At 46.9% G+C, this 16741-nt stretch overlaps 1 protein-coding gene across 6 annotated transcripts in view; it reads left to right on the plus strand.

The window, feature by feature from the left end:
* PPP1R12B (protein phosphatase 1 regulatory subunit 12B) overlaps window positions 1-16037 on the plus strand; it is a 204915-nt gene extending 188878 nt beyond the window's left edge. For 4 of the 6 annotated variants that reach the window (XM_034667048.1, XM_034667051.1, XM_034667050.1 and 1 more), the window contains 4 exons: window positions 157-261; window positions 3660-3713; window positions 4943-4993; window positions 15708-16037. In XM_034667048.1, the coding sequence (XP_034522939.1) occupies window positions 157-261; window positions 3660-3713; window positions 4943-4993; window positions 15708-15794 (297 nt within the window). In that variant the 3' untranslated portion in view covers window positions 15795-16037. Of the gene's footprint in view, window positions 1-156; window positions 262-3659; window positions 3714-4942; window positions 4994-15707 lie in introns of those variants that run through there. The other 2 variants (XM_034667049.1, XR_004627338.1) reach the window with 2 other exon arrangements.
* Window positions 16038-16741: the final 704 nt, after the last annotated feature.

Genomic DNA, 16741 nt, shown 5'->3' on the forward strand with positions numbered 1-16741 from the left:
AAATGTATTGTTTCCTAGACTTCCTCCCCCTTCTCCGTCTGCCCCACAGTGATGGTTTGGGCCGGAGAGGGGGTTTCTCATAGGGTGAAACTGTGTGAGTGCTGATCCTGGGAGCCCTGCCTACTCGGTGACCTGATTTTCTTTCCCTCCCCTCAGCTCTACGAGAGTGCCCTGACCGAGAACCAAAAACTGAAAACAAAACTTCAGGAGGCTCAGCTAGAGCTAGCAGATATAAAGTCCAAGCTTGAGAAGATGGCCCAGGTAAGGGAGAAGAGGACAAAGGCTAGGTGACAGGCTGAGTGTGAGGGGGCGCACTAACCCAGGGGTCTGAGAGAGGGGAAGTGACGTGGAATTCAGATTGGCCCTCCTCAGAGACAGGGAGACAGAAGCCCCTGAGATTCTCATCTGATTTCAGGGTTCAGTCGGAATTTAACTTAAAATGGAAAACTGGTAGTTCAGTGAACAATTCCTAACAGCCTAAATGCTAATAGTCAATATATGGATTATCTACTTATTTCTTAGTAGAAAGGTATTAACCAGCATCACAAGCTTAGTGCCAGACAATGTCTCCTGTCATGTTTCAGTCCAGTTTATCTACAGTCACCTCCTAGAGAGGGATAAGCACGACACCATTAAACCCAGTGCAGAGAGGTAGCAAATTAGGTCTAGAGAAATAAGTGGTTTGCATGGCTCGTATAAGAAATCAAGGACAGGGGCGCTTGGATTGCTCAGTCAGTCAAGCATCTGACTCGATTTCGGCTCAGGTCATGGTCTCAGGGTCGTGAGATAGAACACTGGGTTGGGCTCCACGCTGGGTATGGAGCCTGCTTAGGATTCTCTCTCTCTCCCTCCCCTTCTGCCCCTCCCCCTTCCTCACACTGTCTTGTGCTTTCTCTCTCTCTCTCTCTCTAAAAAAGAAAGAAATCAAGGACAAAGGTGTGTTAGAATGTATAATCGGGTCCCAAAGCAAAGGTTCTGTCCTGCAGCGTATGTTACTTCCTCAAGCCACCCCATTTTTCAGCCTAGGAATAAGGAATGTTAGCAGCAAACAGACCAGATAAACCATTTCCTTTTACTGCCAGGCCTGATTTAATTAGGCAGCCCTTTAGAGGGTACTAGAGGCAATAACCTCATCACCAGTGAGACAAACACTGCTGCTGAAAGCCGAAGCAAGTGCAGTCTTGGGTTATTGCTGACTTAACAGGAAACCTATTGAGTTATTGCCCTCCTGGAATGCCAGTGACTAAGAATTTTGAAAGCTGAACTGAGGTAAAAATGACTCTTTACTGGGAAAGGTATAAATGAAAAGCAGAGATGGCTAGTTGTTCCAGCCATATGATCTAGGCCAAAAGCAAAGCCTAAAATGCTAGGATTGTATAGTACTGAATACATGGGATTTGGGGGGCAGGTTAAGTACCTCTAAACATCTTATGGCAACCGCTCTGGAATGGAATGAGCCAACACTTGGAAGACAGCATGACAGAACTGCATGGGACTTCAGCAGGACAACCAGGAAACCCACATTTTCCAGAGAAGGGCTCGGTCAGGTGCATAGTGGATGGCCTGGCCTATGAACTGCCTGTCAGTGTGGAAGAGGCACCCCCCCACCGCCTGGTTGGGATAGCTGAACATGGCTCTTTGAGGATTTGTAAGGCCTGCAGCACAGGTGACACTGGGCATAAAATGATTTAGTGGGACAGGAAAAGTGGGTATCAACCCACAAGAAAACACACACACACACACACACACACACACAAGGCAGGGGGGTAGAACTAAATAAACCTCAGGGTCTCTTCTGACCCCAGCATGACTGAGCCAGGTAAAATGTCTCATTCACAGTACACCCTCAGAAGATTCCTGAGGCTGACTTTTATTCTGAGTAGTGCCACGAACTGACAATGATTAATTAATACACATCTTTTGCTGCATCTTATCAGGAGTTCCTGGGGCTATGTTACAGACAGTTGGGGAGCAGTCATGTGAGGAATCACAGGAGACCCAATATCACCTGCTCCCCACTCTCTCCAGAAGCACTCTTCTGACAGCACATTTCTTGACCTTTATGAGTTCTTGGCTTTTCCACCAGCTCATGCTTCAGAGCAGTGAGCAATCTAAGAAGCTGCTGACATTGACTTGCGCAGAGGACACTGAAAATAAAATCATCCTTTCCAGTCACTGGGGAAAGGGTTTACTTTCTAGCCAACTGCTTTGCTGGGTGTATTGGAATATACTTAGTTTTGCCAAATACAAGTTATTGAAATTCAGAAGAAATAGTGGTGCTACAGACCAGTTCTCTGCTGTTTACTACAAATGGAGCTGTCTGGCAGGACGGAGAGGAGGAGGGCCTGTCAGCCCCACACATTGTAGGGAGACACTTACCACATGGACACACACGATGTTTTACATAAAAGGTCCACTTGGCCTAACTCTGAGGGGGTTACGATTAAAAAAACAAAACAAAACTAGTTCTTTGTAGAAGTGAGCTAGTTCAGTTCAGTCTGTAGAAGTGAGCTAGATGAAAATAGTGAGATCGTGACAGCTTCTGTGCTTCTCAGGCTCAGGGAGGCCGATGAGGGTATAAACAAGCACCAGGATCTACTTCTGCCTTTTTCCTTTTCCTTCCTCTTCATAGTAGACTCAGTGGAAAGGCAGATGGCCCTGACCTTCAGAACAGAAGGTGAAAGCCCAGGACAGGAGCCAGAAGTCAGAGTTTTACTGTTAGTTCTATTTATTCCTTCATATTCTGCAAAAAGAAACCTCTGCCAGAAGAGCAGCGTACTCTCCGTGTTTATTAACTGTTGTTTGTGCGTGGTACGAGGCAAAATAAAAATAATCACCCTGTACGTATTAAATGTCTGTTAAGTGTAAGAAGTTTGACAGTGCTAAGGCCAAAAGGAACTTAAGGTTCATTTCCATTCCCTGTTTAAGAGTCACTACCTGAAGTTACTCTACTTTCTAGCTCTGGTGGCTAAATCTTTTTGGCCCTTCTGTGACATTTATAGCAAAAGTCCAAGATGTTCTAAAATAAAGTTCTCTAATCTTTTGTTCAGGTAAAACCTTACCTCACCTGGAAGCTCAATATACAAAAAAGATAAAAGTGGAACTGTTCAGTTCAAAGCAGGGCAGATCGGATGAGCGGGCTTCTGAGAACCCTGGAAGCCCACCCACACGTGCAAACCACTGCTTTAGAAGAAAAACAGCGTCAGTGCCCAGAGCAGAAAGAATAAGAGTGTGAAGGGATTGCTTAGAAGAGTGCCATGGGGCTTAAAGCCTCAAGTTCATGAGTCTCTAGCTTTCAAAGAAGAAAAACCATTTTTCATTTTCTCTGGGTTGTGTGATTACTGTGAGGTATAAGGAGAGAGTTGGCGTTGAAGACCTAGCAAGTGTTTGTGTGTGTGTTGTGCGGATGTCTTTGCACTTGTGACTGTGCTGAGTTTCAAGAAACAGCTACTCCTGCCTTCTGCTCCCCAATGGGAATCCTGCAGACTTCAGAGAGGCAATGATGTAAGGCTTAGAGATCTACTGGAATCTGCCGCAGCGAGAGCCCAAAGCCCAGACATCTATTTCTGGGTGTCCGACGGTAAAGCTGAACCAGACAGGGCTTCCTAGTGACCCTGAGACAACCCAAGTGACCACTGTTTCTCTTCAATTTGCACTAGCAGAAACAAGAGAAGACCTCTGACCGATCATCCATGCTGGAGATGGAGAAACGGGTATGTGTGTGTTTCTTTCTCCCCTCTGTTTCATCTGAGTTTCTCTGACTTTGTTGTTCATGCCAATGGAAAAAGTTCGTCTCAAGAAGGCGGGAGTTCTGCCACATTCCATTCCCAGCTTGATAATAAATTCTTTTTGTGTGACTCTGGACAGCAGTTTGATTGCTAGTCCTTTTGGCCTCTTCACATGGTCCGTACTTTTCACTTATTCCAGTCTTAGTGTGGGACGAGTCCTTAGAAGGTCATCCCATGCACTGGTTTGGCCTATAGGCAGAACTGCGCGCGCTCGCGCACACACATGCACACACACACACCCCTACGGTATATTTTGGTTTACTGTAAGTCAGCACACACGTACACACCCAGGACCAAGGTCTCTTTACCCTTCCTGTCACCTTGAACAGAAAGGAAGTTTTCAGCAGGACCCTCTGCCATTGATTTAGGTCTTCTGACTTGAAATGTGAGCCAGCAGAATCTTTCACTCACTCTGACTGGGGGTGGGGAGGAGGCATATGGTTCAATTGCTGACCTCCTCCTGACTGCGTTCAGAATATTTTTCTGTGATTTGACATTCTTGGATTGGGAAAACTCAGATTTATTGATGCACCCTAGCTGTGATTTGACCCTAGGGGTATAATATGTTCCCATCTCTCCTGTTTAATTTGGAAAGCAGCAAAGTTTTATATTTTATTTCCGTGGCCTGTAACAAAACCTCTTTGGTATCTCATCTAATCAAGGACTCTTCAGAGTTCAGGCTAAATCAGGAGTGGGTTGCCGGGAGAGAGATGGGTTAGGGGGAGGGGTGCTCTTTCTTCCTGGACTATGATGGCTGCTTCCCCACTCACCATCTGCTCCCCATCATGGTAGAAGCAGCTTCTTAGGAATTTGAGGGGAGCATTACTGAAGATAAGGATGTCTTTTATTAATAGAGAGCAAGAGCCCTGGTCACTTGCAGTCATTTGAAATTCCATGAAATCTTCAGCTTGCACAGAATAGCCGGAGTACCCTGGTCCTACCATTTGCTTGTAGTCTAATACTCTGATGGGAGATTTAGGTCATGTGATTTCTGTCCGTGAAGTAGTTTCATCCCACGGATCAGATAGTGCTTAGTCTCCTGCATGAAGTTTGCCTGAGACGTGATGCTGCTGATCACATGGCAACTGGGAGGCAGCATTTTGACTCCCTTCTAAACCCAGTAGATGTTCAACAGTCTCATTGTTTCTAAACAGGAGAGGCGAGCCTTGGAGCGGAAAATGTCAGAGATGGAGGAGGAGATGAAGGTATGGAGAGATCTCCTTTCTCTCTTTGTGTGCCTGTTCCCCAAATGCCTGCCAGGACTGGGTGATTGAGCCTAGGCCCGCCCCTCCAGATTTCACCGCACACTCGACCCCCTTAAGAAGAGATGACACTGAAGAGGAGCCGAGCATCTCTCCTCAGCCATTTCATAGGCCCTCTCAGATCCCACAGCATCCCCTGTGGGCACCTCGCAGCCCTTCTGGGAACCAGCACCGCCTCTGGCTTAAGGGGAGGTGTCTGCAGACTGGAGACAAACCTAAGTTGAACTTCTGAGATTTTCCAAGCAATAGCTTCACCGTCAGGGGCTGGATGAAAAGGCTAAAACAAGGGTCCCAGCTCTCCTGGCCTCACATGAGGCGCCCGGGGAAGCCTGAACACGGCCAGGGACTTTCCTGCCTGGTGTGCCTCCCTGTCTCAGTCCTTCGCTGGAAGGAACACAGTTTGAGTCATTCTGCAGCAGAATGCAGATTAATTCACACATCAATTTCCTGCCCCGGCCCATTTCCCCTGAAATATTCCCCAGTACTATTCGGCACTCGCCCACTAGAATAAGCTCATGCCACCAGTTACACCTCACGGCTCACTGCTTTCCTCTCCTTTCACCATGACCTGCAATGACCAGCATCTCCATTAGCCACTTGAATGAACAACTGCCACCCTAGGCAGCTGTGAGTGCTGAGAACTGGCAGCCGACCCAGAAGGGTCAATTCCCCGCTGCGGAAGGGGCCTGCAGAGCAGTAGGGAACATAGAGCTGCTCGGGGCAGCCACCTGGGGATGCTGTGGGAGCATCTGAGCCCCGCAGATGCGTGATGCCACATGCCCATCGTAGTCACCTAGCGTTTGCTCTGCTCCGGCCTTTTTTTTTCCTTCAAGGATCTTGTTTTACCAGATGTATGATACGAAGCATTCATCTGGTGAAACTCAGGTTTCTTTACCTGCGAACCAGAAGCACTGGGGTAGTATGAGGCAGATCTCCAGGGCTCTTTCTGTGAGAAGCATCCCTAATATGCAATTGGAGCACTTTAGGAGAGACATTTATTATTTACAGTGGCCCCAAAAAATATGGTTATTTACTGAAAAAAAACTTCTCAGGACCTGATAAGGTCCAAGTTTACACAAGATCCAGTGCTCATAGTCCTGTTACTCTGTGTTATTCCAGAATGAGGGAGATGTGCCCTGCCCTTGAGTTCTGTGGTCACTGTTCCAAGGCCATAACTGATTCCCATAGCATTCACATAGAATTTCAAGCAGTACCTACTTATATCTCCAAAAAGCGGCACTTATATCTTTCAAGTTGATGTAAAACAGCAAGTAGAAATAATTAATGGTTGATTCTCCTGTGATAAAAACAGGATGACCCAACACCCTTAGCTTCTCCATCTTCTGGTTTTTCCAGACCCATCTCACCTACCGCACAGTATTCTCTCCCATTTCGAGCCGTGTGTTAGTAGAGCTACACAGTTCTTGATGAATGAATATCCACAGTTCTCAGTTGCACTGGGGGTGCCTCCATTTTTGAAACCCCTTGAGTGATACCATCTGTACTCTGCTGTTAGGCAGCTGTCAGTGATGCTCGTTAAGGAGTAGCCTGAATGCTGATCAAGAGCATGTAAATGAGGCCAGAGCTGGTGCCTTCTAATGAGTACCCAGGAGCCCACAGCTAGCCCAGACCCACTAGTCACGGAACTCTACACCACGTCTGCCCAGGCCCACACTCAAAGACCCGGAAAGTCCCCACATGGAGCAGTTGAGGGCCTTCTTTATTTCTATTCCAATCCTAAATTGCCGAGCATGAGAGCCCCTTCAGTGGTTCTAGTTGCTCTCACTCCTATGGTCTGAGACAGGCTTACATATTTCTTTCTCCCTGTCCTGTCAGGCTAAGATTTCCTAAACTAGGTCATGAGTTCCTTTCTTTCCTCAGTAGAGATCATAGTACATGAAGGTGTTTCTCCCTCAGCCTTAAGTCGCTTGCCAGTCAACTTCAAATTCAGTTGTTTAAATTATCAAATGAGCCAGATAATGGCTGTTTAGACCTCGAAAAATTAGGTATGCCAATTTGAAACTCTTTTTTTTTTTAGTTAGAAAATGGACGCATTCAGTCAGTTGTCATTATTCTCCATTACCAGTTGCAAAGCCAAATGGAGAAGAAACACCTGCAAGTTCTGAAGTCCCTAAACCTTTGCTCAGATCAAAGCCCGATACCAGGTTTACAAATCGTCTAGCTCCCCCTAGAGGACAAAGGGGGAGGAACTTACAAGCCTCACAGCCAACATCAATTTCATGATGTTTGTGTCTGTACCTTGAGATAAGTAAAAACTTCAGACATATAGATACAGACATCATAAAATTGATGTCACTGGCATTAAAGGAATCTTAAGAAGCTGCTTGGTTAGATTTCAAGTCCTTTTTCATCCAGGCTACAGTTTATGGTAATCAACATCTTGGGAATGATCAGTGGTCAAAATCTGTGTTCTAGGCAGCCAGTCAACTGCACAGGTAAACTGTCTTATCGAATCTGCGACCCAGTAGAACTAAGGGCCAGTTAGCCCCCATGCCTGTTGCATATTTGGTTTATACAGACGCTCAACCCTCTTGGAGCCATCAGTAGGGAGCATGTTGAAGGTTGACCTCCAGTGAACCCTGAAGATCCAGTAGGCGCTCAAGGACAGACAGTGACTCTGGTGCCTGTTTTTCTGATTCTGGCAAATAAAGTGCAAAGGCCAGGTGAAATGGGGGAACCCTGAGGTGGGCTCGCCCAGATGTATGTGGGGCTCTGTGCTTGTGACATGGGTTGTGCCTTTCAGCCTTATACAAAGGTAAGTATTTATGAGTTCTCCCCAGGACAGACTGGACTCAGAGCCTGGATTGGAGTAGGATGGTGTGCCAACCTCTGACAGGTGTGCATGTCCACCTGAACTGTGCAAGGCTGCACTGGGTCTGGCCCACATCAGACCTGATGACGTTTCTACTATATCCTCCATTCAGCATCAGCCTCCTTCCCAGACCTTCTCCCTGCCTCTCCCGGGTCCTTGCATGAGAGGTCCAGCAGCCACTCCCCTTTTAGATTGCTCTTGGGATTTTTATTTTTACTTACTCTGGAAATACCACTAGCTGATCCTGCCCTTGCCCACCCTGCTCTGTGCCCTGCCCTCCCCTCCATCGTGCCTTGTTTTCAATACTGTTTCCTATAGAACATTCCACCTGATTGTTTCCTGCCTCTCTCCCTCTTACTGGTAACTTTCAAATTCTTCCACCTTGATCTGCTTATACTCACATGTTAGATTGAATCATTTTCATAGTTCGCGTCTTTAATATTATTCCCTAGGAGGCAAGGACCACTTCATATAATGACAATGATTATGTTGAAAGCTTTGGTCCAATGTCAGCTCCAAAGAAGGGTGAGAGCCAGGGACTTTCCATTGGTTCTTATGTTTGGTCCCTGCCCATTTCTTTAAATATTTCCATATGCTGCACCATGATCTCCTCTGATCCCAGTCCTCTCCATGGCCGAGATGCTTGCAGAGGGTAAGGAGCATTGCCTGGTCTCTACCCTTAAATGGCTACAAGGAAGTGTTGGGCAGCTCTGCCTTTTTTCCAAGGTGCTCATTCTCCCTCTTTGGGGAAAGAGATATTCGGCAGTTTGTCTCTGCTTGTTTTTCCTTTTCACTGTTTTTTCCCCTTCATGCTGCCTTTCATTTTCTTGCTTCTTCACTTCCAGCTTTAAATCCACTAATCCTTCATTTCTGTCCCTCACATCCATGTGGGTATGAGAGACTTCTCTCTGGTTTGTCATCACTGTAATCTACAGGATTTTTCATCTTCCTCTGTGAAGCCCCATTTGCATAATAAAATCCTTTCCTTTCCCAGAGAGCTGATGGTCTTGGTTACAGACTCAGTACAGATGACCACTTAGGCAACGACAGTAACAGTAAGCAAGCCTGTGATATAAAGCCATTGGAAGTCTTTAGCTCCTTTATGGGCTACAAGGTATTAGGAAGAATATCTGTGGACTGGTTATTCTGTCCCATTTGTAACACTTACAAATAGTGAGGTCTGAACTAGTACATCAGTCCAACCAATTCCAGTATCTTGGACACGTATGATTTCTCCAGCTTTTGTGCACAGCTGTAACTTTCAGAGTGTGAGTCTGTATGTGAACACCTTCAAGCAGCTGCCAGCCTCTTCATGAGCTGGGACAAAGTGAATTTCATGATGCAGGTAGTGCTGTAGCAGGTCAGAGGCCGCTTAGCAGTTCTTGGATCCTGGAACAGGTTTCTGGACTGCAGTGGAGAACTAGAAGGGGTAATGAAGCATCCTACAAAACAGGTTAGAGGACAGTGCAGACAGCTGCCAGTTTCTTATCTTGTATGTGCCCCTTCAACCTTCTAAACAGTACATGCCTCATACAGAAGATACTTAAACAACAGGCCCCTCTTTTATTTTCCTTGTTTCATTTTTTTAAATAAAAAGTAAAGAGAAGGACCCAGAAAAGAAAAAAAAAAAAAAAGGAAAAACAAGTAAGAGTAGGGAGCCGAGTATAGGTCAAGATGAGAGGAGGGAGAGAGAAAAGGGCTGCAGCTGGTTTTAGGAACACGGAGTCCTCAACTCCAGGTCCCGTTGATGATGAAGAAGGGCCCCCGAGGCTATGGCTCAACCTCATTAAATCAGCTCAGAAGGCCCCAAGCTACATGGTGGGCTGTCATTCTCAAAAGCAATCCACATGTGCTATTTGAGAGCGTGGTGGTTGTATTCTATATGGCTGACCGGCAGCATAGTTCGACCTTAGCCACGAATCGTAGGCCTGGCTCCCCCCACCCACCCCGCCTGTTGGTGCTTTTCTCCCTTATCCCTCCCCTCATCCTGCACCATTTACTCCTGCCTTTCTCACTTCCTTTCTTGCATGCCAACTAAAAACAAAAAACAAAAAGTCACATGATTTCTTTGTCCTACTTTTATCTCCTCTGGTCTGTCTTGTCTCTCTCTCTCTCTTGTCCGTCTGTCTCCTCCATGTTTCACTCTCTACAGAACCTCCACCAGCTAAAACAGATTCAAACCTTGAAGCAGATGAACGAGCAACTGCAGGCTGAGAACAGGGCCCTGACCCGAGTTGTGGCCAGACTCTCGGAGTCCGTCGAGTCCTCGGAAATCCAGGAGCTCTAGTTCTTGCCCCTCTTCTCCACCTCACTTCCCTCCTCCACCACTCCAGGCATGTTCTCTCTTTTTGTTGGACCCAGAAGCCCTGTGCTCGTGCCCCTCCATCAGAGCCACCATATGTGGGTGCCTATAAATGTTGGTCATCTGCAGATGGAAAGAGCCACAGAGTGAGACATAACAGCCTAGGTCAAGGGAGGCAGTGACGGAATCCTTGCCCAGGCTGGTGATCTGTTTGGTGAGATCACCACGTCACCTTCTCCTCCCCTGGAGACCGAGAATGGATTTGCTCGCTCGGCTACACATAGGTGTATGTAGGCGTACACACGCACCTGTGTATGTGCAGATTTCTTTGGTGGGGTCATTGCCAAACTGAAAGTTGAGCTTTCTCAGTCAGTAGCAACCCAAGTGCATCCTGGCCACTGGAGCAGTTGGGGTTGGTCCTGCACTCCATATTGTTGGGCCTGGGATAACCAAGGGCAGGGACTCTCAACCCTGGCTCGGAGCTTTTAATATATATAGTGCCTGGGCCCACCCCCCTCCCAACCCCCAAAATTAGTAGTCTGGGTTGAGACCCAGGCACCAATATTTTCTCAGACTTACCCTATTGATTCTTTTGTGAAACCAGGGTTGAAAATGGCCCTTTGCATACCAGACAGAGCTAAGTCTTTCACATCTGACAACATGCTGGATGGGGACGACTAGCTCTGAAGGCTAGAGCTCCACCACCAGCAATAACACTGTCCATCCCACCATTTGAGTAGAATTGGCTATTCTTCGCCTCCCTCCTACAATCATCTTTGCTTTCTTCCCCCTCCTTGGGAGGCATCACTCTCACCCCTGTCACAAATCTCTGGGCCCTAGGGATGTGCCCCCCACCCCCACGCCTTGCCAGTGTGGGCTGTGAGGCAGAACACAGCCTGGATAAATGAGACCCTCACACAGCCAGACCTTCCCTAATGGGGGTAGCTTTGCAAAGGAGATGACCGTCATTGGAGCAGAGAGCAGGGATTTATTCTCAACCAAACATGTGTTTGGTAAACTGGAGGCTCCCTGGATGTTGGTCTGAAAGACAAGCTCACAGATAACTTGCTTTCCCATCCCACAATGGTGTGATGGGATCACTACTGCTGAGCAGTTTCGCTCTCTGAAATGAGTTTTTAATTTCCAGCAACAATCTAATTAGTCCTGACCTACGCCTGTTCTTTTCTCTGCCTATTTGCTTGTGCCCTCAGGGTCAGTAGCTGGCAGCTAATACCCGCTAGATCTGAAGCACCCAGATTACCATAAGGGCTGAGCTAATATCCTGCTGTAGATGCTATCACACGCGGAAAGCTAAAAGGGAAGTGGCACCATGGCCTGGCGCCAAGCAGCTTAGTTACCTGCTTACTGATTGCCGCGTTAGGTCCAAACTCCATGCTGGAAAGTGAGCCTCAGGATTACTGGAGAATTTGACAGGGGTGAACTGGGGACCCACAAAAGATGTCCCAGTCATTTTTAGTTTCCCTCTTTGTGCAAGATAGCATAGGAGATAGAGCAAAACTAGGTCTCATGCTTTCAATAGTAAATACCAAGGTAACGGTGTCATTTATTAAGAGCTGTGCACAGTGCTCTGTGTGCTTTTTTTCACTTATCCCCCAGAACAATCATTTTTAACAAATGGAAAAAAACGAGTTCCAGATTAAGTAACCAGTCCAAGGTCACTCAAAGAGTAAGTGGTAGAACCAAAATTCAAACCAAATATGTCAGGTTCCAGAGCCCAAGCGCTCAACCACTGTGCTGTTAGCTGCCTGCATATTTGGCACAGAGTTTTAGCCATTTGTTAAGCATATGGCCTAAACAGTGCAAGAAGAATCTATTAAACAGCAACAGTGCGCCCCCACCATTGCTGCTGAGGGCTGAAGGGCAGCATTCTGCTTTCTCAGCACTCTTGACTTCCCAAACAGCCATTTACCTACTACGAGATGTTGCCGCTGTAAAGAATCCATTGCATAGCTCGTGACCTTCTGTAACAGATCAGCGAACCGTGGCACATCAGTAGGCCCATGAGCCAGGCACATAGTTAGGGGGAAAAGAATCAAAAGAAGACGAATATTTCGTGATACCTGAAAATATATGGAATCAACTCTTGATGTCCAAAAATAAAGTTGTATTGAAACTGAGCCATGCTCATTTGTTTACGTATTATCATTACGTTTGTAAGTACTTTGTGCCACAAGAGCAGAGTCGAATAGTTGGAGCAGAGACCATGTGGCTTGATATTTATTTCTGGCCCTTTACGGAAAACACTTGCCGACCCCTACCAGAAGGAGAGATGGGATAACTAAGCCAAACTGACAGTGTGACCCAGAGAGTTTGCCCTGCCTTTCTGGGGTTTTTTGTTCTGTTTTGTTTTTTAATAATCCCCTAGAGAAATCATCTTATCTCCGTGTATCGTGCAAGCCACTTGCAATAGAATATAAGCGGTGGGACCCCCTCCCTGCTTCCCAAGTAGTCAGAAGCAAAGCAGCCTAGGAAAGACTCATCCTGAGCCCCCATCACCCTGCAGCTAGCCTTGTCCTTCCCGGGTCTCCGCAGCTTCAAGACCCTCATATCCTCTCCCTCTTCAACACATTCTTCATCAAAGGCTAGACGAAGTCAGGTTTGGGAAAACATGCACTTGAATTTTATTTGTCTAAGATACCTTAACATCAAACTGCGATGAACTGGACATTTAGAAGTTAAGAAAGTTGACCTCCAGGGGGTTGAAATGATAAAGTTTTGTTAAACCTCATACTTCTATAATGCTTCCACATGTGTTCTTATTTAATCATTCTTTAACTTCAAGTGGATATCAGATAACACTGTTCATTTCCTCCTCTCTCTTTTGAGAGTCAAGTTTATGAGACTGTTTTCCCCCTTGATTTCTACATTCCACTTCTTGTACTTTTTGACACTCCCTTAAGATGTCAGTTGTAGCATACTGCAGCTGGGAAATTGCCTTGTCCAATTTTTTTTTTTCCAAAGAATTGAGTTCTTAATGTGGAAATAAATCACCAAGGCTCAACAAGTTGTTTGTACATTTAAAAAGCAGGGAGGGGTCGGCCCAGTTCTGATTTGATGAGCTGCTGGCACGGAAATGAAATCCAATGACATACATAGCTTCTTCCCCACCTATGGAATCCTATTATGGAAATACGACTTTCAGAGTCTCACTGATACCCAGGCTGCAGGACCCAGGATGGGGCACTGGAGAGCAGATGGGAAGGTGAATCACCGCGGGGCCATCCTGGCTGACTTGTTCTAAAAATCTTCTTGGACTGAGTTTTTGAGCGCTCACTTCTGGTAGTCAAGGCCACAGGGATAGAGGCACGAGAGAGAGCAGCCAGAGCAGCTTTGGTGGATTAGGTTGGAGGTAGGAGAGGCAGGGTTAAAGGGCCAAAACTTTATTGTGGTACTATCTGGATTAAAATCTTTTTAGTAAAATTTGTAGATAACCTACTTGCCATCACACATTCATGGAGAACTCACAGTGGTCGTGAGAATCCTGAGTATCGCAGAGCACGTTATGTACGTCCGCACACTTCCACGTCTGGTACCTCCCGGGGCCCTCACAGAGTCCTGACTTGATGGGGGACCAGGACCAGAAGCAGAGATGATGATTCTTTTTTAGATACAAAAATGGAAGCCCAGAGAAACAGAGTGGTTTGCTTAAAGTAATAGAGATCATTCATGACAATGACAGTGCTGGAGTTCTGGACTTCTGGTGTTTGGTTTTCCATACAACCTCTCTAATGAAAAGATAGTCTTTGGCGTCAGGCACACAGGGGCCCAATATCAGCTTTGCCATTTAATAGCTGGGTATTTTGGACTAGTTATGAAATTCTTTATTTCCTCATTTGTAGACGTAAGGACAACAACTGTATCACAGACTCACAAGCTGCTAATAAGACCGTGGGAGTGAGAACTTCTAGGATAGAGCCTTCCGCAGTGTGGATGTTCAATCCTGTTTTCTTCTCGTGCCCTTAATACAAATCCTTTGTGTCTCTGTGATGCATAAAAGTGTGCATACACATATATATTTGTAGAATTTAATCTACATTCCTCCATACGAGATTGAGGAAACAAAAATTCTGTTTCTTAAGGTACAGTTAGATCCCGTAAGTGGTTAATAGCAAAGCCGGAGCTAGAATTAAACAGGCCTCATGACCTCCGAGCCCAGGCCATCCATGACTGGCGACCTCACTGCTGCTGAAGTCCTGTAGGTCTGATGACTAAAAATATCAAAGCACGTTTGCATTGAAGAGATGTAGATGTCGATTTCTGTAGCCTACCTGGTGAAGATGTACTTCCCCTCTAACCTGAGGCTCCCCAAACTGCCAGCAGGGCCCACACATAAACTCTCCCCTCCTCAACGTCCCACTGTCGGCGTGCCTGTTCACATATAAAGACGTGGAAATCCAGACTAGGGCTTGGGCTGCCGTTTTCCCTTGTTTGCATGTTGAACAACACTATGTGTCGTGTTCCAAGATGGCAGAACTGACAGAATTGAAATCTCTATTCCCCCTTCCCCCAAAGCACCTATTTCTTGGATTTGTAACACTCTCCCCGAGAACTGCTGCTCAGGCCCCCTTGTATCCCGTGGCAGCTACACAGGGAGCTCTGGCTGAGAAGTCAACACATACCTAGCGCTCACTGTGCGTCACAGCTGTTCGATGACTGAATCCATAAACTCCTTGGGTTGTAGTGGTTGAAAGTGGATGCGTGTAGTATGACAAGCAGGAATTTGGGTGGATTTCATCACAGAAGGCACTAGGAGGACCTTAAATCATCTTGTGGCTGTGACAGAAAGTCGAGTTATGCCGCTCTCCCTTGCATTCCTATTTTTGAGGGGGCATGAGGCAGTGTCTGTCCTTAACTGTTTTCGTTGACCCAGTACTCCTTTCTCAGTTTCTCCTCTGTGTCCTCACCAGCTCACTTTGGCACTGTCCTTAATTTCTCCAGACTAGAAGTGAGCTCAAGGCCTGGAACAACTGTGAACAGTGATCGATTCAGGAGAATGAAAGGATGCATGGTGTGGAACATGAAATAAGATGTTATTGCTAACTATGCTAGTTCAAAAGATGGAGGGGCTGTGGTCTCCCTAAAATATGAACATTACCAACTCAACGAATAGGAAGATTCAGGGGACTTTCATCCCTGGGGGAAGGGGTGGTGACAGTTCACTGCATAAGCTGCTTCGGAACGCCCTGCTCACTGGGCTGGCCTGGCCTGGCCTGGCCTGGTCAGGGAGGGTAGGGGGTGATGATGCCAAGCTCTAACACGTCTTTCCCTCTGTCCCCCTACAGGTGTTAACAGAACTGAAATCTGACAACCAGCGGCTGAAAGATGAAAACGGTGCCCTCNTCAGGGGACTTTCATCCCTGGGGGAAGGGGTGGTGACAGTTCACTGCATAAGCTGCTTCGGAACGCCCTGCTTGCTGGGCTGGGCTGGCCTGGCCTGGTCAGGGAGGGTAGGGGGTGATGATGCCAAGCTCTAACACGTCTTTCCCTCTGTCCCCCTACAGGTGTTAACAGAACTGAAATCTGACAACCAGCGGCTGAAAGATGAAAACGGTGCCCTCATCAGAGTCATCAGCAAACTATCCAAATAGACTAGGCTCCCAATTTAGGAGGGAAAGGGCAGCACTGCTGCGCCCACCCCTCTTTTCCAGCCATTGCCTTCCAACCAAAAGAGTCAATGTTTCGGTGGAAGGACAGCTTCTTTCTGACTCTCCTCCGGTCACCTCCTCTGCACTCTCGATGCCCTATTCCTCCCATGCCCCCACCGCCTGAGTTTCATGACAGTTTTAATTGAAGCATGATTGTGATCATTCGAGCCATTTGAGCCATCTGGAGGCGGCCTTGGGGAGTACACCAGCCTCAGCTGTGGACCCCAACTTCATGCTGCTCAGCTCCTTGTCCACATTGGATTTGGTCCAAACGTATAAGGCTTCTACCCGAACCAGTACCCCACAGCCTTTTACACTGACCCTGTGTCCTCTGATATAGGTGAGTCTTACGGTGGCCATTCCAGGATCCTGTCTGGGATGCCAAGAGAAACAGGATGTTAGCATAATCTTCGGACGGTCTCTAGAGCTGTGTTTCCATTAGATTCCAAGGTGACAGTGACTGCATTGAAGGTCTCTACTAGTCTGCACCTCTCAGGAACTGACTTTTCTTTAACTCCTTGCTGGTGTTACTGTTATTTTTCCTATCAACAACCCAGTAACATCCCTGATTAGTCTTAATTCCTATTCTTCCCTCATGCCTGGCCCCCTTCCTCATGGCTCAGATGACCCTGGCTTCCTTTATTCCTTTCCTTTCTATCCTTCTATTTTCCTCCCTGTCTCCCCTCCACCACCTTGCCACATGGTGTAAAAGCTAGAACAGAGCATCTGACCTCACTTGTCTTTGGCCATTGTGGAAAATCATTTCTCCTAGGGCACTCTGGAGACCAGAAGAATTGCCTTGGCGGCACCATCAGCCCTCTTGCCGAAAAGCCAGACCATGGCATAAATGTCAGCCCACTGTTCTCATCTCCCACTTGTTTTCCCTACAC

This window comes from Ailuropoda melanoleuca, chromosome 8, assembly GCF_002007445.2.
Source record: "Ailuropoda melanoleuca isolate Jingjing chromosome 8, ASM200744v2, whole genome shotgun sequence".
Classification (NCBI taxonomy): Eukaryota; Metazoa; Chordata; class Mammalia; order Carnivora; family Ursidae; genus Ailuropoda; species Ailuropoda melanoleuca.